This window comes from Ambystoma mexicanum, chromosome 12 (genome assembly GCF_040938575.1).
Source record: "Ambystoma mexicanum isolate Mex_15411 chromosome 12, UKY_AmexF1_1, whole genome shotgun sequence".
In the NCBI taxonomy this organism is placed as follows: Eukaryota; Metazoa; Chordata; class Amphibia; order Caudata; family Ambystomatidae; genus Ambystoma; species Ambystoma mexicanum.
Window position 1 is genome coordinate 668,444,853 of NC_090936.1, and position 27,223 is coordinate 668,472,075.

General features: G+C 45.3%; 1 protein-coding gene across 50 annotated transcripts in view; it reads right to left on the reverse strand.

Moving 5' to 3' along the window:
• Window positions 1-27,223, reverse strand: part of LOC138513982 (mucin-19) — a 1,848,798-nt gene that overhangs the window by 1,318,807 nt on the left and 502,768 nt on the right. For all 50 annotated transcript variants that reach the window (XM_069629210.1, XM_069629207.1, XM_069629194.1 and 47 more), the window contains exons 28-29: window positions 9,314-9,374; window positions 5,215-5,312 (exon numbers count right to left, since the gene is read on the reverse strand). In XM_069629210.1, coding sequence (XP_069485311.1) covers window positions 5,215-5,312; window positions 9,314-9,374 — 159 coding nt within the window. The remainder of the gene's footprint in view (window positions 1-5,214; window positions 5,313-9,313; window positions 9,375-27,223) is intronic.

Below are 27,223 nucleotides of genomic sequence, written 5' to 3' on the forward strand. Positions count from 1 at the left end.
GAACTCTGCTAGTGTCCTCACTGTGCATGTAGCATGTTATGCCCATCCTCTTGGCCTCACAACTGCTTGCCTTTACCCTATAGTAGCCATTTCTACAGGGAGCCAGCACACTGCAATTCAAACGACCAAACCGGATCTGAATCTGAACTAGGTTCTGTCCAGCACAGTCACGATTCTGAAAACCCCTGAAAAGGTTATATGCTCCTTCTAATTTTGAATGGAACTCGCAAAAAGTAGTAGTAAACTGCTACACTGTGATAAGAAGGTGGGTCTTATCTGACAATGATGCTTCCAGCAGTCCGTCAGTGTGAATATTACATGGACCCTATATTAACCCACCAACGGGCAGGTTTTAAAATATAACTAGAACTGGCACAATAATAGGAGCTCGTTTTATTACAACACAAATGTAGTTGGATGTTTTGTTGAGTGCAACACTTTTTTTCCGACGCAAAGGCATATGGACTAGCGTCATGCCCTCTTCCGCCCTGGACTCGCACTGACATCATTTCATCTGCCCCCAGCAAGTCCAGAAAAGGGAATTGTAACTCTGACACTAACGATATCATATGATGTGAGCACCTGCCCTTTGATGGCACACATTGGCCTATGATGAGAGTGCCTGACATTAATATTACCGGCTATAGCATGTAAGTACTTGTCATTTGAAAGCAATGCCTTCCGTATGCTGCGAGCACCTGGCTAGTTTACTAGAGTAGTAGGATTATGTGGCGCCTTACTTTGAAAACCTATTTGATTGCAAGATGTGGCATATACTGTTAGTACCGGGCATTTGATAGATATATCTGGCATCTGATAGGCACACATGTCATTTCAGGGAACACCTTGCCTATGATGTATTTGCCTGGCATTTTTGGGCAATCATTTTAATTGCTATATGATGGAACTAGCTGGCAAACTGTTGGCTTTGTCAATGCTTGTTTTATCTCCCTTGCTTTGTAGCTGCCTCTGCACATGTTTAAGTGCCTCTGTTCCTGTGTTCATTCTCTTGTTTATGTGTTTTGTGTGTTGCTGTGCGTGTCTGTATGTATGTGTGAATTGTGTCTCATATTTATTTAAGCAGAACATTCACTCTGCTTGCATTATTTCTTTGTTTTTAACACATGGGACAGATCAAGCAGGGAAACTGTTTTTGTCAAGGCAGCAAATAAATGTACACTAGCTTTCCCAGTGTGGTAGCAGCAATTGTATCAGGCACAGCTTCAGTGATGTTGTGAAACAAAAATATAAATGTCAATTTGACATCCATTGTTTCCGTGGACGATGGGCACATCCATGGTTTGATGTAACAAAATAATCCTGTATAACGCTGATAACCAGATATTACGTATTCGAACATGTCATGGGTTCCCCTACCAATGATGCTGTAAATCCTCTAGTTTACTATCCAGTTTCATCTCAAAATACAACACGTTATTGTAAAAATCACTGTAGCTCTGGCCTGAACAACACAAAGTGGAACTTGCTCACACTAATTTGGAGAATCTTCACCTTACTTGGTTGGTGCCTGTGCTGTACAGAATCATCGAGTTTTGTGATTGAGTCAAGAAGGTTGTGTGTTGAAGGATGCTAACCTACCAAGATCGCATTAAAAAAACATAAGGCCAGGGACGAGCAGAATCCTGTTCCTCATGCCTGGACTACTTATCATTTTTGATGATAATACAAGCATGTCTACCCAACCCCAAAATGGTGCTAGGAAGATCAGAAGGGTTGTGCATTGCCAAATCACCACCTCGATTGTTTCACTTGGCGATATAGCAACGAGAGAAATCCACATTGTCAGCTGGCCGATGGACCAATTCTGGCTCAACCTTTAACACCCCCTTTTGAGCTGCTGAGATCCTTCTCTCTGGATAAAACATCTCATTGAACTCCACTGTACTTCTCTGTCGAATCTTCATGGGTTGGACCTGATCTACCTTGCTGGCAGGAGCAGCTGTCATCTCTTTCCCTCCTGTCTAAGGACGAAGATTTTCTGTCATTATGCCATAACAAACTGCAGAAGTTTTGAAGGTTCATTCAAGGAGCCCACTGACTATGGGTTTGGAGGATTAGTAAATTCAAGAGTTGTCTGCCTCACAGCAACTTTATTTGTGGTCAGGGGGTGTTGGTCAGATGTCAGCAATCCATCTCCCTCCCACCCAATAGGGATTTGGGAGACTGTGTAGGGCAGGGGTGCACAACTGATTTTGACAGAGGGCCGAAAGTACCTTACATGAGGGCTATAGTGGGCCGAAAAGTAAAAGTGGGCGGGGCGGTAGGCGGGACATGTCAGGCGGCTTTTTCAACCCCCAATTTGTATTAAACACATGGAAAAAGAATGTGTTTTTGAGGGGTAACGATTTTTATTGCATTTCAAACTTACATTTTGTACTACACATTTTCCATTGTTATAATTTATTTCAATTTAGTTATTGTATATCGTCTGTTTAATTAAATTATATATATTTTATTGACCATTGATTGGACATTCCGTTATTTTGGACTGCTATAGTTTGCTGTTTGGGTTGCCCAAGAGGAGTATGGCCTTCGTTGAGTCAGGTTTCCTCAAAAAAGCAAAGGATGTACATCTCCTAACTGTGCCTGTTTTAGCTTTATTATTGAGTTCACTCATGGAGTGCAACACTATGCCCCATGGCTCCCACCCCCAACCAAACACTATGCCCCCTGTCCCTCACTCGCCAAGCAAACACTATGCCCCCTGTCCCTCACCCCCAAGCAAACACTATGCCCCATGGCCCCCTCACCCCCAAGTAAACACTATGCCCCATGGCTCCCACCCCCAACCAAACACTATGCCCCATGGCCCCCTCACCCCCAACCAAACACTATGCCCCATGGCCCCCACGCCTCATGCAAACACTATGCCCCCTATCCCTCACCCCCAACCAAACACTATGCCCCATGGCCCCCACGCCTCATGCAAACACTATGCCCCCTAACCATCACCCCCAACCAAACACTATGCCCCATGGCCCCCTCACCCCCCAACCAAACACTATGCCCCATGGCCCCCACTCCTCATGTAAACACTATGCCCCCTATCCCTCACCCCCAACCAAACACTATGCCCCATGGCCCCCTCACCCCCAACCAAACACTATGCCCCCTGTCCCTCACCCCCAACCAAACACTATGCCCCCTGTCCCTCACCCCCAACCAAACACTATGCCCCATGGCCCCCTCACCCCCAACCAAACACTATGCCCCATGGCCCCCTCACCCCCAACCAAACACTATGCCCCATGGCTCCCACCCCCAACTTAACACTATGCCCCCTGTCCCTCACCCACCAAGCAAACACTATGCCCCCTGTCCCTCACCCACCAAGCAAACACTATGCCCCCTGTCCCTGACCCCCAACCAAACTCTATGCCCCCTGTCCCTCACCCCCCAACTAAACACTATGCCCCCTATCCCTCACCCCCAACCAAACACTATGCCCCATGGCCCCCTCACCCAAACCAAACACTATGCCCCATGGCCCCCTCACCCCCAACCAAACACTATACCCCAAACACACTCTCAAGCATGCACCCATACAGACCCGAACCCCCGCCCCCAACGCACCACACACATTCTCAAGCATGAACCCATACAGACCCGAACCCCCCGCCCCCCAACGCAGCACACACATTCTCAAGCATGCACCCATACAGACCCAAACCCCCCACCCCCCAACTCAGCACACACACATGCACCCTTACAGACCCGAACCCCCCACCCCCCAACTCAGCACACACACATGCACCCTAACAGACCCGAACCCCCCACCCCCCAACTCAGCACACACACATGCACCCATACAGACCCGAACCCCCCACCCCCCAACTCAGCACACATGCACCCATACAGACCCGAACCCCCCACCCCCCAACTCAGCACACACACATGCACCCATACAGACACGAACCCCCACCCCCCCAAATCAGCACACACACATGCACCCATACAGACCTGAACCCCCACCCCCCAAATCAGCACACACACAGACCCGAACCCCCCCAACCCCAACTCAGCACACACACAAACATGCACCCATACAGACCCGAACCCCCACCCCCCCAACTCAGCACACAAAAAACATTCAAATCAAAACATTCATACACATCCGACACTCCCCCACCCCTGCATCTCAACATACACACAAAAACATTCAAATTCCAACATTCATACACATCCGACACCCACCCCCACCCCCGCATCTCAACATACACACAAAATACATTCAAATACAAACATTCATACACATCCGACACCCACCCCCACCCCCGCATCTCAACATACACACAAAATACATTCAAATTCCAACATTCATACACATCCGACACCCCCCCAACCCCGCATCTCAACATACACACAAAATACATTAACATTCCAACATTCATACACATCCGACACCCCCCCACCCCCGCATCTCAACATACACATAAAATGCATTCAAATTCCAACATTCATACACATCCGACACCCCCCCACCCCCCCCATCGCAACATACACACACAAACATAAAGTAAAACAGACCCGACACACAAACACAAACAGACCACTTACCGGAGACGTGCTGGAAGGCAGGCAGGCAGGCAGGTAAGCTGGAAGTCGCTGGAATCGCACTACGGCTGGCATGGTCCAAGGCTGAAATGCCTTCCGGCATCAAGCCTTATGGACCACGCCAGCCGTAGTGCTGGCCCTCCATTGGGTCAGCACACACACACTACGTGGCTCATAGGAGCAACGTGGTGCATGTGTGCTGAGCCAATGACGGCCAGTGTTTTGTCCGGCCCGGAAGACAACAAAGACTTTCCTAATGGAGGGCGGCCGCGGGCCGCCCTCCATTAGGAAAGTCTTTGTGCCTCGCGGGCCGGACAAAAGAGCATGGCGGGCCGCAACTGGCCCGCGGGCCGTATGTTGTGCACCCATGGTGTAGGGCTTGTGCTGCACACCCACCACACACAGATTCCATGTGTTAATAATATTGGTGTGTTCTGGTAGGAAGGCACATTTACGGTTATGCATCTGGCATCAACAAATCATTAAATCAGCCCAGTCATGTTCATAACATAGCTACTGCCATAGACCTACAGCTTGGAAATTCTGCACATTATAATTGACAGGAGTAGCAGCAAATTACACCTGTATTAACAATATAAAGCAAATGTCTAATCATGTGTTTGTCTGCCTTATGCTTACCTCTGTTCCTGCTTTGCATGGATCTGTGGTGAATTCTATTTTGTCGCCAGATTCTCTAGTAATTATGCATTTTGTGAAATGTTCTCTTAAATTTGCAACTACAAAATAAAGATGTATTCGTGTTAGACCAAACCGTTCAAAGAAAACATATTACGGGTGATTCAATGAAGCTGTTCATAAAACGCAAGCATAAAAATCATGAATGAAAATTATCTGTGCATTTGTTTTAATTTTTAAACGTTTTTGTGTATGGGTTTCCCATTGAAAACTTTCCCATTAATAAAAACCATTACATAATGACATTTTATATACAAAGAAAAACATTACATCATAACATTTCTCATTAAGAAAGGCAAACCACATATATTAAAATGTAACTAAAATCCTTATACAAAACCTATCCAGTAGCACATATATCCCCACAATTATTATTTAAATTCAAAAACGATTGTTCCCAAAATCATTTATCCATTTAAACTTAATACATTAGCAGTAAGTACCTGAATATCACCCAAATACCCCAAAATGGCCTTTCATAAAATCAATGCATTTGTCAATGATAGACTTTCTCCCAACAAAATATGCACACACGTACTGCCTCCCATAACAGTGTGAACAGAATCGACAAACTTGCAAAAAATACAAAATACCCCTTTGGGTCAGAAAGGGGCAATGAAGTATTAGATACCTTAGAGTTACTAGCTGCTTTAATTTACATAACCTAAAAATTATTTTGCTCACGGGAAAGGCCAATGCGAGGTCTAAGGACCTCTAGCGTGAGTAGGCAATTTAGTCTGAACTTTAGAACCAATTTCGTAGTTCCCTTGATGCTAATTTTACAATATAGGGTAGAGGTGCAGAACATCCCACTGAAGTACTTTGACATTCTCTGTACATTTTTAGATTATTTAAATTTTACTACTTCTCAATCTTGTCCCACTCAATGAATTTCCTTGTCATGGTTTATTTCTCTAAACCTGGGTCAATCTCGGCCTCACATAACATTTGCTCACATGAGTTTATAAACATCTGTGCATTTTAGGAGCTGCCTCATTTTCAATTATTTGTATGGAGGAGCAAGGATATGGATTCCCATTAACAAATCCATAATCCATCTGCTCTGCAAAAAAACTCAAAGCATTTCCGCCAGCAACTGATTTTGATACTAGCGAAAATGCATTGGATTCCTATGAAATATGCTGGCTATTGCCAGCTGCAAAAAGCTGGGGGCATGTAAATACCTCACACTATTAATTAAATCCTTTATTCATTAGCTCTCTCTCGATCTCTCTCATTCTATCTTTTTCATTCTCTCGTTAGCACCTCCCTCCATGCAATTTTGATTGCAGGTGCAAAATGATGGACACATTTTTTTTAAGTTTTTTTTTTAATAACGCGCCTAATACCATACCTGCGTTCGGTTTCTAAGTGCGGATCAGGGATTCAAACATCTGTTGCTCTGCGTTGTCTTGCATCCAAGACCAGCGTGTTGCCCCTGCGCTATCCTCCATTCACATTTCATTGTAATTCAATGCTTTTCCAACACCATCAAAATCAGATGCTGGGGGATATGTATTCGCTTTTGACAGGCGGAAGGGGTGTGGATGGCAAAAAGCACCCAGGAACCATATTTTTGGTTTAGAGCACTTTACAAATGTCATGAAACAGAAATAGAAATTTTGTTTCGTCTATGCCCTAACTTCGTCTCTCAAAAAAGTGAAAATCCTCCAGACTACTAAATCCGGCGTAACACCATGCTTAAAAATTCTACACTTGATTTAGCACTCCACATGCTTCACAAAAAATGAACAAAGTGTTTTGCAGCAAGGTCCTTGTGTCACAATTTGCTCCCTATGCTCTCGTTCCTGCCACTTGGGGTCCTGCTTTTTGGGTTTATTCCCTATTGGACTTTCCTTCCGCACCTTATGAGACAGTGTTGTGGTGACTTGGGAGTGTGAAATCCTTATTTCCCATGTTACCTCCCTTCCGGTTCCAATCCAGGTTTTTGGCAGCCAGTATGCTACTTTAATCAAAAGACTATGCTTCCCAGAATGCCTGGCCCACTGCTTCATTCCTCCCTTGCAGGACAAGGTTGGTTGGAGGATGAGCAGCACTTGTGGCTGGCAGGTGCAGCAAGCAGCACACCTCAGGCGTGTGCTCGTTAGACAGCTTTAAAAGCCTATGTATTCTTCAGTCCAGCTCTGGTCATTGATGCAGTGTTCACGTTTGTGTCCGGTCCCTTGTTCCTAGTTCTTAGCTTAGTGCCCACTTCCTAGTTTCTTATTACATGTTCCCTGGTTGTTGATTTTAGTGTGCTTATTGTTTTTTTTCTGCTTCCTGGATTCCTTTTCTGTCTTCCACTGTTTTTACAGTCAGCGGTTTTCAGTGCTTTCCTTCTCCTGTGCAGCCTAGTTTGTGTTCTTTATTCCTTTGACTTTGCCCTATTGTGCAGTGTAACCATGATCCTCTAGTCACCCCTCATTTTTAGATTTACTATTTTGTCCCATTTTGCATTTCCTTCCTTGGGTTGAGAGGTGTGAGGTTTTTCCCTTGCGATTTCATTTCCCTGTTCCTGTTACTTTACTTTCTTTTGGAGTCCATTCCTTGATCCTTATTGATTGTTGAGTGCGGTGTGCTGTTGTATCCAGCCCCTGTGTGAATGGATATGTTCTCCTCACTATTCTATAATTACTATTCCTACTTGTTCCTTGTCAGGAGTCTTATGGATTAAGTTATCCTCCCTTTGCTGTTGTAGCCTTTCTGGGTCCCTGTTTGATCAGCAGGGTTTGGGGGCTTTGCTGACATACCAGGTGGCGTTTCTGATTGTTGTGAGTATTGTCTTTAAGTTAACTTTTACAATACCATCAAGGGTGTTCGCTCACAAATCCTGTCATTGCTTGTCATTGCTTGTGGGCTTAGCGCTGACAGTACCTGCAAAGAGCAATTGTAGATGAGGAGCTTGGCAAACTTCTTTGTAATTATAAGGACCTTCTAAGTACTTACCCTACATGCCTTTTCATGTATTTACATTCTTATCACGCTCTACTTGCACATCCTGTAATTTAGTGTACATGTATCTTCTTGGTTCCTGAGTGCATATTGTTTGATACAAAGCTATTCACAATTTGATTGTGTGCAAATTTCCCTTGCCATACCCACTGCCTCTGTCCTTTCATGACACCTTGTCCTGATCATTGTTCCTTTCGTGCACAGCACTCTGTCTATACACATAGCCTACATTTGGATGGGGGACCATTTTAAATCAAGTACAAAATGCATGCAGGGGCACACAACGTTAGCACACACCTGCTGTTGTAACCCCGGCGGACAATTTTCAACTTTCACAAAGCAAAGACCAAAGGTAAAGAGTAAAACCAGTTGAAGTCACCTTTACTTTGCACTTTTGCACAACAACCTGTAAAAAAGTAAGTGCTGCCAACAAATTAAGCTTTGCAGAGGGCATTCAATAATGGATTCAAGTTCTAATTTGTGGCATAATCTGCAGGAATCCATTTGTTTTACTCTGCATGACAATCTCATGCTCTTCCAAGACAAAGGAGGAAAGCACAGCAGAGTTGTAAACTCTACTTCGCGACCAACCTATGACTTGGTAGAGGACGAAAATGGTCTGGAGTGCAAAATGAAGGCTTAATTATGCTGTTCTTTTATGCTTTCTTTCTGTGCTGAAGCCTTTTTTCAAAATCACCCTCAGTGTCTCTTCTCGCCACTCTGATTTTGGCAGCACCGGCAAATTCACGTTTGTGAGTTCTCATTCTGATGTACCAATGCTAAGGTGCTCATCGATAGTTGAACCGCATGGTGTTGGTCGCATAGGATGACTATCCTTCATTCACTACATTGGGTGCAAGCCTTGAAACACTTTTGTATAGACGCATAATAAATAACCAATGAATCAATCAAGCAATTATCCCATGGAAATGATCACTTGGTTGATAGATTTGGTGTGCATCTCCCATTCTTATATTATTAATCGAGAATTCTAACTAATATTTAGAAGCACCCACGCTTGCAAAGGGTTTTCAGAATAATTGAAGAAAGGTTTTAAAAAGCATATAACGCTGTTCATCGTCTTTCTTACCTGGTTCATTCTGACCATTTCCACACAATCCACATGTCTTGTATGGTTTTTGAAGAGTTGCCTATATGAGAAATAAGGAAAACCAGGTGACATAAGTATCAATTGATTTAAAATGTTTTCTTTAGAAAACTTTGCTCATCCATTTCAACTTTTAATTTTAAATTTTGAAGCGTTACTCATCACTGTCCCCAATCCCACAAAAAACCTTAATACAAAAGCAATAGAACAATGTGTCAGGATTCAGGGAAAATATACTCATATGACAGTTTGTACGGAGTAATGCGATAGGCACTTACCAAGCACTGGCAAAATGGTGCTAACAGACCATAAAACGTCATACATTTTTTTTTCTTTTCGACATTTTGACATTCGACTTTTTTGTTTTCGATTTTATCACTATAAACCGTTCCTCCCACATATTCCTAATCTTTGATATTTGATATCCAGCTTCAGCTGCTTTGGAAAACATTTTCAGCATAGGGCTCTGTGCGTCGATGCAGTCGACTCCATGTCCCTCAACGGCCTCTATCTTGAGGATGATGTAATCGAAGGCATACATATCATGTGCAGCATCTATTGGCTTCAGTTCTGTTTTTTTTCCCTACAGTATAAACTACCCGCAAAACCACAGGTTTGACCGTACTCAACTTTGAAGGAGTGAAAGCTGTAATAGCATGGAAAATTCTACTGTGGGGTTGGTAGGGAGGGAGATGAGAAATGCGGGGGAGTAACATCCAGTTAAAAGAAAGTTGCCAGGGGTAAGTAATGGATTGTGTCCCCCACATGTATTCCTCATCTTTGATAGACTCCCAAAGCAGTGTTTGTTTTGGTGGAGGGAGTAAGAATTTCGTTTTCAATTGTTTTCATGAATCGAATGCAGGATGGATTTGCCAAAGCATCTATCCTGACTGAGGGAAGACTCAAGGCAGTAATGTTTTGTGAATTTGTGGATATAACACAACGTCACTGCTTAACAAATATTTTTTATCGGTACACCCCTTTGCAGGGCTGTAGATGTATCCATGGCCCTGGTGGAATGGGCCCTTAAACCTTCCGGAGGATCCTTGCACGCCACTCTGTAGCATTCTGAAATTGCCAGAAAGATAAACCTGTATAAGGTCTGTTTTGTAACTGCTCGACCCAGTTTATGACCTGTATAGCCTATAAAAAGCTGATCGCCAATGCAAGGTTTTGATAGCCTAGATGTGTAAAAGCTCAGAGCTCTGTGTGGATCCAATTTATGTAATCTCTTTTCCTCTTTGCCAGGATTAGGTGGAGGATAGAAAGTGGGTAAAACAATTTTCTGCCCTACATGAAAATCAGAAATGATTTTGGGTAACAATGAAGGTTTAGCCCTCAGAACAACCCTATCTTTATGGAAGATAGTCAAGGGTGGCTTGGAAGTAAATGCCTGCAATTCACACTCTACAGGCTGAAGTTAATGCCACCAAGAGAATGGTTTTAAATGTTAACAACCTTAATGGGCATGAATGTAACGGTTCAAAGGATGCACACATTAGAAATGTTAGTACCATATTAAGGTCCCAAATTGGAACCTGGAAAGAGATTAAATGAAATGAAAGGAAATGATATTTTATTTATATCGCGCTCGTACACAAGTATTTCAGAGCGCGACCAGGCAAAAAGGGGAGGGGAAAAAGGGAGAACAAAAATAATAAAGTGATCTTACTAGGCCTAGTGACATTTAAGAAAGCGCAAGTGCATGGAAAGGCAAAAGGGGGAAAGTGTATGGAAGGGGGGGAGTGGAAAGTGCAGACCAGAGGAGAGAAAATACAAATAAATATTAAATACATAAATAAATACAGGCGATAAACCATGGTAGTCCAGCCAGCAAGTGACAGGTGAAAGTTAGTCAGATAAGGCATATTTGGTAAGTGCAGAAGAAAAGTGGGAGGGGGACTGTATGGGTACAGAAACAGAACCCTAGTGCAGAGGGTGGACTGGAGGCAGTGCAGGAGGGTGGCAGGGTGAGCAGGTACCTGGGCATGAAAGACAGAGGGTGGCCAGGTGCACAATGCTAAGAGAAGAAACAGATCAACAGGGCAGAAGGGGGGCAAAGGCAGAGACAAAGAGGAAGGACTTGAGATGCTTCCGGAACCGGAGATGGTTTTCCTCAAGTTTCAAGGTAGCCGGGAGGCTGTTCCAAAGGGAGGCACCAGCCGAAGACAGATATCTACCCCCAGCTTGTTTCTTTGAAAAACGACTAACCCTGAGGGAGTTAGAAGAAGAGGAGTGAAAGGGCTCGAGCGGGGAAGTATTTACGGAGGGATAGTTAAAGGTATTTTGGACTCAGGCCCCAGAAAGCCTTGTGGACAATGCAGAGGGTTTTAAATTTAATCATTTCATCCACTTGGAGCCAATGAAGGGATTTCAGGGCTGGAGAGATACGATCCCAGGGCTTGAGGCCAAGGACACGTCTCGCAGTCCTGTTCTGGAGTAATTGTAAAGAGCGGAGAGTGTAGGCAGGTAGATTTAGAAAGAGGCTGTAACAGTAATCCAGTCTGGAGAGAACCAGAGCTTGGGAGACAGTGAGCTTTTGAGGGAAGGAGAGGAAAGACAGTGTTCCTCTAAGGAGGTGCAATAAGAAGTTTGACCTCTTGGAGACGTTGGAGATGTGTGCGAAGAAGGAAAGTGTAGAGTCAAAGGGTTCTATGTTATTTTGCCGCGGGATTTTTCATCGCAGGACTTTTCATCGTCGTTTTTTTATGGTAAAAAACGAATCGTTTTTTTTTTTTGGGGGGTTACCCCCCCAAGTCCCCCTTTTTTTTAAAAATTATTCCCTTTCACCCACAAATATTTATTTAATTTTTAAACCCCCCAAAAAAAATACCTGCGACGAAAAATCCTGCGGCAAAAGAACTGCATACCACTCAAAGATACCCCGAGGTTCTTAGCCGCGCAAGGGGGGGTAGGAGGAGGGCCAGAGAGTGAAAGGATGGAGATGGTGTACCAATAAGGAGGATCTTGTTAGCATTTAGACATAGATCGTTGGCGGCACACCAATTTTGAATGAGGATTAGACAATTTGAGATGAGGGAAGGAGAGGAGGAGGCTGAAGGAAGCCTGAAAATGAGTTGGGCGTCGTCAGCATAGCACTGGGGGACACCATATGTGGAGAGGGAGATAGAAGATATGAAGTACCCAAGTTGTACTTGGCAGGGAGGGTTGATCAGACAGAAAAGATGTCAGCCAGGCCAGAGCCTGATCAGTGATACCCAGGTTGTCACAGAGACAATTGAGCAGGGTGGTATGGTTGACTGTGTCAAACGCAGAGGAGAGATCAAGTAGGATGAGGACAGTGAGAATGTTAGAATCGAGGTGGGAGAGCAGGTCTTCACAGATGTTCAGGAGAGCAGTTTCTGTGATCTGGCAGCTCTGAAGCCAGATTGGTGGTCATGGAGGGAGCCAACAGAGTCGGAATGAAGATTAAGCTGAGAGATGGCCAGCTTTTCCACAAGCTTACCCAAAAAGGGAGTAATGGAAATTGGGCAGAGAGGATGCACAAGGAAGTGCTTAAAATGGGAGAGGTAAGAGCCAGAGGCAAAGGAGAGGTTGCAGAAATCGGCAAGGGCCGCAGCAAGGGTGTCAATGTGGTCCTTAATGGTTTTAGAGGAACAGGGATGGACCTGTTTTGATGAGGTTTTCATAGATCGGACTTGTCTAGCTACCTCATAAAGGGAGAAAAGAGGGAAGGAGGAAAAAGGGGGATGAGGTTAGCTGAGGGAGGGTCAGCAAGCCGAGAAGGAGAGACAGGAGGAGGGGGAGCGGAGGAGAGGGTGGACAGGATGTCCTGGGTTTTAGAGATAAAGTGAGAGGCAAGGGCATTGCAAAGAGCCTGCGAGGCGAGAGGAGGGGCGGAGACTGTAGCAGGGTTGGCCAGCTCGTTGCAGATTTTGAAGAGTTCGGCCGATGGGGGGAACACATTGGTGAGCCCCTTTAGAAATTGTGTCACTAGTGGCATTTTGAAATATGAACATTCCTCTGACAAGTGCTTAAAGAGGGATAGCGCCACCAAATAGCCCTTAATAGTTACAACCTGGAGCCCTAGTTTGGTAAGGATAGTAGAAAGGATAAAACATCTGGTGTTTTGCACAGAAAAGGGTCTGCATTCTTGTCTTTGCACCAGCTGCAGAATTTGTTCCAACGGCAACGGTACAAGGACTTTGTTGCTGGCTTTCTAGCCGAAAGCAAAATTTCCATTATGTCATCAGGGAGGTCGCAATCTTTGTATACAAGACTCCCAGAAACCATGCGTGAACACTGAGTGTTTTGACCTCTGGATGGAGAATCCGACTCTCCTCTCTTGAGTGAAGGCCCTCTCTTTGTGGAAGATACATTGGAGGGCAGATGGACATGTCCAGAAGGCCCGGGTACCACGTCCTCCTGGCCCAATTCGGGGCAATTAAGATCCAGTGTTTCCCGAACTTTCTCAACCTCCTGATCACATGAGGATTGACAAGTGCTGGAGGAAATGAGTACAGGAGTGGAAACTCCCAGTCCACTATGACAGCATCTCCTGGAGCTCCTATAATAGAAATTTTCCTGGAGCAGTACAGTTCGCACTTCCAGGTTGACAGTGGTTGTGAACAGATCCACTTGAGGGGGGTTCCCCAAATGGTGAAAATCTCTTGAAGGACTTCCTAAGATAGGTCCCACTCATGGAAGGCTGTGCTCTGCCTGCTCAGAGCGCCCACCACCGTCTACTCTTCTGCGGCTAGGTGAACTGCCGTTATAGAGATTCCTTCTTAAATTGCCCAGTAGTAGAGCTGCATTGCCTCTCTGCACAGTGGTAGTGACCCTACACCACCTCTCTTGTTGAGGTACTACATGGCCACTGTGTTGTCCATCATTATCAGGACATTCTTTTGCCCTACAAAGGGCAGCAAGGCCTTCAGCGCTAGTCTGATTGCCCTCAGTTCCAAAAGAGTGATATGTAATTTGAACTCCGATTGAGACCAACGACCGCTGACTGACAGATCATTGGTGTGGGCTCCCTACCCCATGAGTGAGGTGTCCATCACTACTGCTATCTCTGGCCATGGTTGCCAAAAGGGTTCTCCCTTCAAAACTTGTCCTTGCAAGTCCACCACAGGAGATCCCGTGCAACCCTGCTTGGAACCTGAAGTAGGTCCGACGTGTTTCCTGAGAAATGGGATCATTGTGCTCTGAGAACCCATTGAAGGCATCTCATTCTCAGGCAGGCCTATGGCTATAGAAAAATGCCTGATGCCATAAAGCCAATCAACCTCAAATAATTGTAGGCCGGGAGACACTGGGCATTCTGAAATTTGGAGACCATCTGTAGAATGTCTAGAGAACTCATATCAAGTGGCGAGCACTTTCCCAAGGATGTATCCAGTAGAGCCCCAATGAATTGGAGCTTCTGAGAAGGTGTCTTTTGAGACAACTTGTAACTGAGGGAGAAGCCCAATCTGTGAAGAGAGTGGCAGGTTATGCTGAGATGATGCAGGACTTGTTCGAGAGAATGCGCCCTGATCAGCCAATCGTCCAGGTAGTGGTAGACATGAATCCCCCCTCCCCTGAGACTCGCTATCACCACCGCCATCAGTTTGGTGAAAAACCTTGGGGCAGAGGCTTGCCCGAATGGCAGAACTCGAAACTGATAATGAGAACTGCCAACGGCGAACCTCAGGTATTTTCTGTGCTTGAGATGGATAGGCACATGAAAATAAGCATCCTGATGGTTTAATGACACCATCCAATGCTGCAGTTGGAGGGCCTGACAGATCTGAAAAAGTGTGACCATCTTTAACTTGTACTTCCTAAGGAACTTGTTCAAGTATCTCAAGTCCAAGATGGGTCTCGGTCCTCTGTCCTTCTTTGGTATTAGGAAATATGGAGAATAGCATCCCTTGTTCCTCTCTGCTACAGGCACCGGTTCTATAGTGCCTTTCTCTAGCAGGGTAAAAATTTCCTGCACAAAGTGCGGATCCAGAATCCTCAAAGAGTGGTTCCCCAGTGGATGGTTCTGAGGTCTCTGAATGAAAAGAAGTCAGTAACCGTGGACTATGGTTTCCAGTGCCCAAGAATCCGAAGTAATGTCTCGCCATTCTTGCAGATGCTGAGACAGTCTGCCTCTGGTGATTTGTGACTCAAGACCTCAGAGGTTTTGAGGTGGCTGATGCAGTGTCTGATGGTAAGTTTGCCACTGCTTGAGCGGGATTTGCACCTCTCCCTCGTCCACCACGAGCCATTCCTCTTGCTCTTCCAACTGAAGAGTAGTAGCAAAAAGATCTACCCCTCCAAGGCTGCCCACCAGGGCGAAAGGACTGAGGTTGCCTAATAGCGGCAACTAAAGATTGAACTGCCACCTTTGTGGTCTGCGACTGAAAGGATGGAGATGGTGTACCAATAAGGAGGATCTTGTAAGCATTTAGACATAGATCGTTGGCGGCACACCAATTTTGAATGAGGATTAGACAATTTGAGATGAGGGAAGGAGAGGAGGAGGCTGAAGGAAGCCTGAAAATGAGTTGGGCGTCGTCAGCATAGCACTGGGGGACACCATATGTGGAGAGGGAGATAGAAGATATGAAGTACCCAAGTTGTACTTGGCAGGGAGGGTTGATCAGACAGAAAAGATGTCAGCCAGGCCAGAGCCTGATCAGTGATACCCAGGTTGTCACAGAGACAATTGAGCAGGGTGGTATGGTTGACTGTGTCAAACGCAGAGGAGAGATCAAGTAGGATGAGGACAGTGAGAATGTTAGAATCGAGGTGGGAGAGCAGGTCTTCACAGATGTTCAGGAGAGCAGTTTCTGTGATCTGGCAGCTCTGAAGCCAGATTGGTGGTCATGGAGGGAGCCAACAGAGTCGGAATGAAGATTAAGCTGAGAGATGGCCAGCTTTTCCACAAGCTTACCCAAAAAGGGAGTAATGGAAATTGGGCAGAGAGGATGCACAAGGAAGTGCTTAAAATGGGAGAGGTAAGAGCCAGAGGCAAAGGAGAGGTTGCAGAAATCGGCAAGGGCCGCAGCAAGGGTGTCAATGTGGTCCTTAATGGTTTTAGAGGAACAGGGATGGACCTGTTTTGATGAGGTTTTCATAGATCGGACTTGTCTAGCTACCTCATAAAGGGAGAAAAGAGGGAAGGAGGAAAAAGGGGGATGAGGTTAGCTGAGGGAGGGTCAGCAAGCCGAGAAGGAGAGACAGGAGGAGGGGGAGCGGAGGAGAGGGTGGACAGGATGTCCTGGGTTTTAGAGATAAAGTGAGAGGCAAGGGCATTGCAAAGAGCCTGCGAGGCGAGAGGAGGGGCGGAGACTGTAGCAGGGTTGGCCAGCTCGTTGCAGATTTTGAAGAGTTCGGCCGATGGGGGGAACACATTGGTGAGCCCCTTTAGAAATTGTGTCACTAGTGGCATTTTGAAATATGAACATTCCTCTGACAAGTGCTTAAAGAGGGATAGCGCCACCAAATAGCCCTTAATAGTTACAACCTGGAGCCCTAGTTTGGTAAGGATAGTAGAAAGGATAAAACATCTGGTGTTTTGCACAGAAAAGGGTCTGCATTCTTGCCTTTGCACCAGCTGCAGAATTTGTTCCAACGGCAACGGTACAAGGACTTTGTTGCTGGCTTTCTAGCCGAAAGCAAAATTTCCATTATGTCATCAGGGAGGTCGCAATCTTTGTATACAAGACTCCCAGAAACCATGCGTGAACACTGAGTGTTTTGACCTCTGGATGGAGAATCCGACTCTCCTCTCTTGAGTGAAGGCCCTCTCTTTGTGGAAGATACATTGGAGGGCAGATGGACATGTCCAGAAGGCCCGGGTACCACGTCCTCCTGGCCCAATTCGGGGCAATTAAGATCCAGTGTTTCCCGAACTTTCTCAACCTCCTGATCACATGAGGATTGACAAGTGCTGGAGGAAATGAGTACAGGAGTGGAAACTCCCAGTCCACTATGACCGCATCTCCTGGAGCTCCTATAATAGAAATTTTCCTGGAGCAGTACAGTTCGCACTTCCAGGTTGACAGTGGTTGTGAACAGATCCACTTGAGGGGGGTTCCCCAAATGGTGAAAATCTCTTGAAGGACTTCCTAAGATAGGTCCCACTCATGGAAGGCTGTGCTCTGCCTGCTCAGAGCGCCCACCACCGTCTACTCTTCTCCGGCTAGGTGAACTGCCGTTATAGAGATTCCTTCTTAAATTGCCCAGTAGTAGAGCTGCATTGCCTCTCTGCACAGTGGTAGTGACCCTACACCACCTCTCTTGTTGAGGTACTACATGGCCACTGTGTTGTCCATCATTATCAGGACATTCTTTTGCCCTACAAAGGGCAGCAAGGCCTTCAGCGCTAGTCTGATTGCCCTCAGTTCCAAAAGAGTGATATGTAATTTGAACTCCGATTGAGACCAACGACCGCTGACTGACAGATCATTGGTGTGGGCTCCCTACCCCATGAGTGAGGTGTCCATCACTACTGCTATCTCTGGCCATGGTTGCCAAAAGGGTTCTCCCTTCAAAACTTGTCCTTGCAAGTCCACCACAGGAGATCCCGTGCAACCCTGCTTGGAACCTGAAGTAGGTCCGACGTGTTTCCTGAGAAATGGGATCATTGTGCTCTGAGAACCCATTGAAGGCATCTCATTCTCAGGCAGGCCTATGGCTATAGAAAAATGCTGGATGCCATAAAGCCAATCAACCTCAAATAATTGTAGGCCGGGAGACACTGGGCATTCTGAAATTTGGAGACCATCTGTAGAATGTCTAGAGAACTCATATCAAGTGGCGAGCACTTTCCCAAGGATGTATCCAGTAGAGCCCCAATGAATTGGAGCTTCTGAGAAGGTGTCTTTTGAGACAACTTGTAACTGAGGGAGAAGCCCAATCTGTGAAGAGAGTGGCAGGTTATGCTGAGATGATGCAGGACTTGTTCGAGAGAATGCGCCCTGATCAGCCAATCGTCCAGGTAGTGGTAGACATGAATCCCCCCTCCCCTGAGACTCGCTATCACCACCGCCATCAGTTTGGTGAAAAACCTTGGGGCAGAGGCTTGCCCGAATGGCAGAACTCGAAACTGATAATGAGAACTGCCAACGGCGAACCTCAGGTATTTTCTGTGCTTGAGATGGATAGGCACATGAAAATAAGCATCCTGATGGTTTAATGACACCATCCAATGCTGCAGTTGGAGGGCCTGACAGATCTGAAAAAGTGTGACCATCTTTAACTTGTACTTCCTAAGGAACTTGTTCAAGTATCTCAAGTCCAAGATGGGTCTCGGTCCTCTGTCCTTCTTTGGTATTAGGAAATATGGAGAATAGCATCCCTTGTTCCTCTCTGCTACAGGCACCGGTTCTATAGTGCCTTTCTCTAGCAGGGTAAAAATTTCCTGCACAAAGTGCGGATCCAGAATCCTCAAAGAGTGGTTCCCCAGTGGATGGTTCTGAGGTCTCTGAATGAAAGGAAGTCAGTAACCGTGGACTATGGTTTCCAGTGCCCAAGAATCCGAAGTAATGTCTCGCCATTCTTGCAGATGCTGAGACAGTCTGCCTCTGGTGATTTGTGACTCAAGACCTCAGAGGTTTTGAGGTGGCTGATGCAGTGTCTGATGGTAAGTTTGCCACTGCTTGAGCGGGATTTGCACCTCTCCCTCGTCCACCACGAGCCATTCCTCTTGCTCTTCCAACTGAAGAGTAGTAGCAAAAAGATCTACCCCTCCAAGGCTGCCCACCAGGGCGAAAGGACTGAGGTTGCCTAATAGCGGCAACTAAAGATTGAACTGCCACCTTTGTGGTCTGCGACTTCTTAAGGCTCTCATCAGCCTTGATGCCAAAAAGTGAGACCCGTCAAAAGGCATGTTGAAGAGACTGGATTACACATCCAGTGCAAATCCTAACTTCCTCAACCACGCAAATCTGCATATTACGGTGCTAGTAGCCATGGCTCTGCTGATGCGGTCAGCAAAATCCAGATTCGAGTGAAGAGACTCACACATGGCTTCTTTGCCCTCTCTAACTATGGCCAAGAAACCCTCTCTTTCCGCCCCCTCAGGAATGTGCTCTGCCGCCATTGAAAGGCAGTCCCATAGAGTGAATGAGAATTTTTCAAGGGCACATGTGAGGTTGGCTGATTTCTTTTTTAGCCCATCCATCTACTCTCTTGTCATCCCTATCTGGAGGGATATTAGGATAAACTGCATGCTTGTAAGTTGCAGTAGCTGCCTGTACCACCAGACGCTCTGTAGTGGGGTGTTTAAACAGGTAGTCGGGGTCAATACTGGAAGGGCAGTATTGTTTGGTCAAGTTTTTATTCACAGCCGGATTCGTTTCTGGTGTCTCCCAATTTGCTGCCACCCTTTTCTGGAGATCAACATGAAAGGGTAATATAGGATCCAAATGCGGACCATTATGAAGGATGTCTGTCAAATCGTCCTGTTCATAGGGGAGGGGAGGTCTACTCCACCCCATATAGTCTACTACTTTAGACATAAACTGTCTATCGGAGACATTTGTGTGCTCACCAGCCTCAGGTCTGCCATAATCCAGTTCAGGTGAGGTGTCTACCCCACTGGCCGTCTGTAAATTATAATAAAGGTCTTTAACCTGGACTCTTCAGAGATAAAGCTTTCAGGTACATTGGGTGTGCCAGATTGGAGTCCAAAGGGGGCATCATTGTCTGATAGATCATTGTCCTCATACATTGAGGCAAGAGACTTGAAATACTCATTCCTGGGTAAAGGAAAATAGGTTTTTAACAGGGAAAGGCATGGAAGGCTTAAGAAATTGAGAACTCGAAGCTCAAGGAGTCATCGATTTCGAATTCGATGGTGCCATTGGTTTAGTTTGCACGGTAGGCATCGACGGACTGACTGGCATCAAGGGCGCAGTCGGCATCAATGGTACAGCTGGCATCGATGGTGTAGCTGCCGTCGACGGTGTCATCAATGTCGAGGGTTTAGTTGGCGTCGAGAGCGCAGCTGGCGTTGATGACCTCGACTTGTCTTTATGCTTGTGGCTCGAAGGAACCTTCAATGACTTGCCATTGAGTATAGGCCTCGATGGCTCCTGATGAGGATCTGGCCTTCAATGCGGGCTCGACGGCATGCTGGATTTGACTTGAGCCCTTTCCTTAATGGATGGCTTCTTTGATTTGTGGGATATATTTACCCACTCAGCAGTACTTCCCCACATCACCAAGATGCACTTCAGCAGAACCAGCAAAATGGCTGCGCTGGCTCCTGTGGCACCATTGCCTCATACCAAAACTACTTTTGCAATGACAAAAAGATGGCTGCACCACCTTTCCAAGCACATATTGGGCAGGATGGTACAAGGGGGCACACTGAAAAAGTCTGCCAGTGTGTTGCTTACATGTACAAAATAAGAGGAGTGAAAAAGCAGCGCTGCTTTGCTGCAAGGCCAAAGTTCCCATTGAAAAAGGAAATATTTCACATTGAGAAGAAGGCTGCCCTGAGACTATTTTCATCTGTGTTTCATCAAACTACTCTTATTAATAGGGCCATAACATGCCCATCCATATCCACATTGTGCTTCAGCAGAAGAAAGCATGATCCCTGAATCAGAGGCTCTGTGCCAGCCATATCTGAGAAAATCAACAAAGCTTTACTTCAGCTGCAAGGAAAAATGATTAAACCTTTGCTACAAAATGTCAAAAATCACAGCTTGAAAAGAAATGTTTGCTTTCTGTGCACATGTCAATTTCATGGAGACCTTTGCCTTGTACAGACTGTTGTGTAAAAGAAGTTGGCTACAGAACAGTATCGGGAAGTCAGATGGAAAAATCAAATTTGAAAGGAAAATGCTAGCAGCTGTCACCACATGTGTCAAAAATGGGCTTTTGCAAATCAAACAAGAAAATGCCTGTTTTAAAGGTATTATGTTGAACAAAAACGTATCCTTGCCTAGCAATGTGAAAGGGGATTGTGCTGTGAAATACATATATGAGGTGGTTTTATTCAGCAATATTTCTTCTAACTCAGAGCAAAAATAAATAAAGAAAATACATTATTCTACATTGAAAACCTGGGAGAAATCAGCCCAAGACAGGTTTCTGCTTGGGGGGGGGGGAATACTAGTAACAGAAGGCCATTCACAGTATATCCTAACACACAAGTGATAACTGCTACCTTTACAGACTTTGGTCTGTGCTCCAGTCTCTTACAATGGCACTTTTGCGACACCAACCTGTGAAGTCATAAACCTTCAATCAAACTGGGAAAACCCGTCCACAATCGGCTGAACTGACAGTTGGAGGGTAGCTGAAGAGAAAACAATGGTTCCAGTGAAGGACAAAGGATGTCCATTTGTCTCCAAAGACTATTTTATAAATACATTTTTAAGACTTTTATCTTTGCACCCGGACCCCACAAAAATGTAAAAGTTATACACAGTTTAAAGATGATTTTTGTGGCTTTCAAATAAGATATCTTGACTGTCAATAGCATGTATGGGACACAAACGGCAGAAGAATGTGAATCATGGGGGAAGGACATATGATGGAATGTAAAAAATTAACAGAAATAGGCCCCATGATAGTATGTACACACACCTAAAGTTATAGAATTTTAGGCAGAATGTTTCACATTAAAAATTACCAAAGATCATTCGAAGGGCGAAATAATGTTTTACAGACTACAGAGTTGGACTGGCATGTTCTGTATAAAATATGTAACCTGCTTATGTAACTTATTAAGATGACCCAACTATAAAAATTTGCCATTTATGGCAAAACTGGTTTTTGGCAAAAAGCACTGTGTGATGGCTTTTTACCTCATAAAATGCAACCTCATAAACTGGGACTCCTCCTCAAGGAAGTGATTAACTTAGGCTGTCCTATCTGCTTCTTTAGGGATCGGCCTAACTCAGTTCTGCCCACCAATAATTCTGTGATGTCACCATGCTCTATATAAAGAGTGGTTGACAGAACTCAGGACAGACACTCCTCCTGAATTTCATGCGGCTGTGTTCCTGATCTTCCACATTCATCTTGCTCAACTCCAGATCACAATGCAAAGCCAAAGCATAGCTGATCCTATCCCAGCAAGGCCAAAGAATTGCTGGCCATCCCAGCAAGGCCTCTATCCTGAAACCCCACTAAAAATCCCAATACCCAAAGGGAGAAGCTGTGGTATTTTCTTTGGGAAGCATCCTGAAACCAGCCTTGCTTTTGCCCACTAACTGCATGCCCGCTGCCACCCTGCCATCCAGTGACCCGAATTGCCCAGCTGTACTTGCCATCCGGTGACCAGAATAGCCCAGCTGTTTGCTGTAAGGCGTGCCCGCCATGTGGTGACAAGACACAGTTGGCTGTTCCAAAATTCCAAACCCAAGCGTTGAATGTATCTCCTCATCCCAGAGAAACACATAGGGTCTCATTACGACCCCGGCGCTCCCAGAATGAAGGGGGCCAGTACGGGACCGGCCCCCTTCATTACAGGAGCACCAATTACAAGCTTCCCTTTGCGGGACCCGGATCGGACACCTGGTAAAACCTGGTGTCCTTTCCGGGTCCCGCGAGGGGAAGAGGGAGGTAACTACGGGACACTTGTAATGTGCCCGTTGTTACCTCCATCCCCATTCCCATTGAGCCCTATTGGGGCTCAAATGGAAATGGGGAATGGTTCGTGCAAGAAGGAATTACCAGGTCCTCCTATGTCAGAATGACCCGGTTATTCCTCATTGCAGGAACCCGGTAAAGGAGCCCGGTTTGGAGGCAGCCATGGAGCTAATAGCTCCATGGCTGCCTCCAAACTCGTAATGAGGGCCATAGTCTCCCCATCTTGACCCCTTTGTCTTTATTCCACTCGCTAAGCAATCCTATCCATACCTTGGTAACTTATTAAAGCTATTAGAATGTTCCGTGCACCCTGCCATTGACTTTCTAAGTGCGAGCGCCATCTCTCTTTTCATTTCTGTCTGGTGTAAATCATAAGCCCTTAGTCATATTTTGAGTAATCAAACTAATTCCCAGTTTAAGTTGAGCGCTGGGGTGACAAGATTGACTTTGCAAATCAACCTTGGAGCTTACTGTGTCCCTCTTTAACAAGATAGTCTAGATAATTTAGTTTAAGTCAAATTTGCCTTTCTTTCAAAACCGATTTTCTTATTTTTTACTACTCTATTTTCCTAAAACTGAACCCCATTCCACCCCGAAAATCTCATCCAAATCTTCACCTACTACCATTCTTTCACTCTGATATTGTCCCTGTGATATACATCTGTTCCCCAGCCCAAAAACCGCATTCAAATATAATGTTTTTCACCCGTTTCCTAAAAAAAAATAGTTTTTGCATTTAAAACTGCTTCTGTGTAAAAATTCAACTTTCCAACGTGTGACTGGACTGCACTGGGTTTTCAATTTCAAATCTGCTTTGTGAACTGTATGCTTTTGTGATACCTTACCTTATGGTTGCTAGTGATATAACATCCCTGATACTGTGATAAAACATATGCACAGCATTATTTCAAAACACATATAATTAATTATTTATCAAAATCCGAGTGTCATGTTAGGCCTTTGCAAGGGATTTATTTTGTGAGGGAAGGTCGGATTTGGATTCTGTTTTCTGCTTCTTATCCCTGACTACTTGCTGCTTCTTTCTATCCACTCCTATTCATTTGTGCTTTGGATATGTTCTACTAGGAGGTTAACCAAGTGCATTGCTTCCATTCCCATTGTAATTATCACCCCATTGGTGATTGTTGCCCAATACTAAAATGTGTGTGATTTTTGTGAATTTTCAAAATAAATAAATATTGTATTTTTCACCAACCGGCTTGGTTCCTGGTCCATTGTGACCCGGGGTATTTGTAAAAGGGGGTGTGAGACGGGTCAGGTATCGGCTGAATTGAATTAATTGAAAGTAAAGAAAAAGCATTCGTATTGAGCACCACATCACAGGATAAGACCAAGTATTCTGGTCCGGTGTGTGACGTCCGATTGGTATCTTTAACAAATTGGGGGCTCGTCTGGGATTGAATTTGTTTATTCACCCGTGACAGCCTAACACAGCAGACTAACTTGCAAGGTAGTGATACTTTGTGTAGTTGGAATACCGGGTTACACTGTAGAAGTGCCTCCCCAAAACAAAAATCATAAGGACCAGGCCTGTGTATAAAATTTAAGCTAAAGCAACACGAAAAATAGACAAAAAGCAATACAATACAGATTAACCTTACATAAATAAATTAATAAAGAAAGAGCAATTTGCAAATTGGCCACAGTAGAAATCAACATAGCTAGGGAGCACCTTCTGCACAAACTATTTGTCAGCGGGGAATGGCCAGAACAAGATGAAGAAGTCTGGCTAGAAGAAATAACGCAAATGGTCACCGCCATAGACATGGATACATGGCAGGCCACAGGCCTTTTACACCAAGCTTTGAACAAGTTATACATGACTGGGAAAATTAAAGAGGAGCAGGTTACATTTTTCAGAATTGCAGCCTATATTTATCTCCATATAGGAGTGATGCAGGAAAAGCATGAGGACAATAGACCTTTGCGCAAAATCAATCCAAACTTTTACCTCAAATGGAGACTGAACTGAAATTAGCGGAACAAAAACTGCAAAAGAGCCAAGATGCTGAGGCAGAATCTGGGGATTATATTAAAGAATTAAGAGAGGACTTGGTTATCTAACAACAGAATAATGTAGACCAAGAGGCCCAATTAAATGCTTTAAGAATGGAGTGCCAAGAAAAGGTTGACTCCTGCAAGAGGGTCAACTGAAATTAGAACAAGTGGGATACAATAATGCCAGCATAGAGCAAATGGGCACTTTACGGAATCAGATAAAAAAATTGGAAGAGGAAAATAATAAATTAATTATGAGAGACCTCCACTCTCAATCAGAATTTGATGAAGAGGGCCAGAAATTAGGCGCCATAACACAACAAAGGGATGACCTGGCTGAACAAAGGGCCACCCTGTGTCAGGAGAAAGAGGCCCTCCACCAGGAAATGTGTAATTTAAAAACCAATCTGGAGAGAAGGGAATCAGATCTTCAGGTACTGACTGGCCTAAAAGAAGAATATGACCAATTAATAGGACATAGGAGACAAATGGAACTCGAGTTGGAGCAGGCCATAGAGGCTCTAAATGTGCAGAAAAGAGAGGCTCATCTCCTACAACAAAAATTGGCTCAGGGTGACCAGACTATACAGGCAGCTCAAAAAGATAATGAGGCCCTCTGTGAGGAGAATGATGGACTCCACAAACAAGTGGAAGCTCAAGAGCGGGTCATAGAGGCCAGTAAAGCCCTGGTAGCCGAGCAAAAGGCTCAGATCTTTGCCTATTATCAAGAGATAGTGGCTGAGAAGGAAAAACTAGCAAGGTTGGAGAAAGAGCATCCTAGATCTAATACAAACTGGAGGGACACCGAACAGGTAGAGAGGGACAAGGCAACCCCTGATCATAGTATGATGACCTCTGTACTAAGGGACTCAAACCCATTGAATGCATTGAACACTGCTGATTTCCTGTCTACTGGTTCATATGGACCAGAAACCATGAGGCTGGCGGAATTAAATAGGTTCGGTATGATGGATCTGACAGGTCAGTGCCCCCCCCAGAAATTGATGGGCGGGCATCCCAGAATAGATACCAAAACATTAAGGCTGATATCTCTGACCAAGAAGTCTCCTGTGAGGGGAAACTCAGGGAATTAGATCTACAAATAGTCTACCTGCCAATGGACCAGTTGGTTCAATTTGATGAAATACAGAATGAAATGAGGCCCAAAAATACCATTTTAAAGACCTCCACCCAATCAGGGCAGTGGGGGAGAACCTCCGGCAACCCTGGAAGCATGAAGGAGTCAGAAGACTACTCGCCTGTGCGCTACAGGGGAGTAGAAACTAGGCCCCACCATTCTGCGAGCCTCTCCTAGGCTCAAAGATTCAGGGAGCGCCTAGAAGTTCAAGAGGGTTCCTCCAACAGTAGCCCCTCTGAGTCTGAGGGTGAATGGAATCGGATGACAAAGTCAAAGAAAGCAAATAAAATAAAGAGTTATGGCAAAAGACCCCATTAGGCAGATTAAGGACATTAGGAGTTTCATAACCCCATACCACAAAAAAACAAAATATTCTGTCTGGGAACATTTGGAACTCTACGAGCAAATGATGGACACTTTTCACCATAAAGACAACCAGAACTGCATAGAGTATGCTAAGTGGACGTTCTCTCCAGAGTACTCCAGCTTCTTTGCTAGACTGGAGGACCACAACCATTCAAGATGGTCCACCTACAGGGCGGCCATCTTGAAACACTTTTTCGCCCACAGAAACCCCCTAGAAGCTCACAAAGCGGCCTACAGTTTGCAGTGCGGGGAAGATCAGGCCCCACGAGAATTTGTGCAGGAGCTAAAATGCGCCTTTGCACAAACCACTAGAAGGGTGCGCACAGATAGCAGGGAGTTTATAACTACCTTCTTTCATGTGCTCCCAAAGTATATTATGACCCAGCTGGTGAGGGATTTCCACGATAAAAGATCTCTGGACTGGGTCATTGAGCAGGCGACCCACATTTATGAAGTCCACAAACCTGCAGAAAACAAAAATCAGACCAAAAACCCCAAGCCAGCCAACACCCCTGCTGCTGCTAAGGTAGTGGAGGTGAAGGTTGCCCCCATTTTAGACCTAGAAATGGGGGAGCCTAAAAATGCACCAACACCGAACCAGCAAAACAAGAGGCCAAGAAGGCCTTCAGGCCAATCACAATCAGGTGATAATCAAGGAGGTAATCCCACTAACGTGGCCCCTAAATCTCCTGGGTATATAAGTCCCAGATACAAGGGCAACCGGCCTATCTTGGGGTATGTATGGACTCCTCCAGCCCAAGGGGGGGGGGCTGCCAGGTAAGTACTTCCCCAGGAAACTTCCCTCCTAACTTTCCTCATGAGAG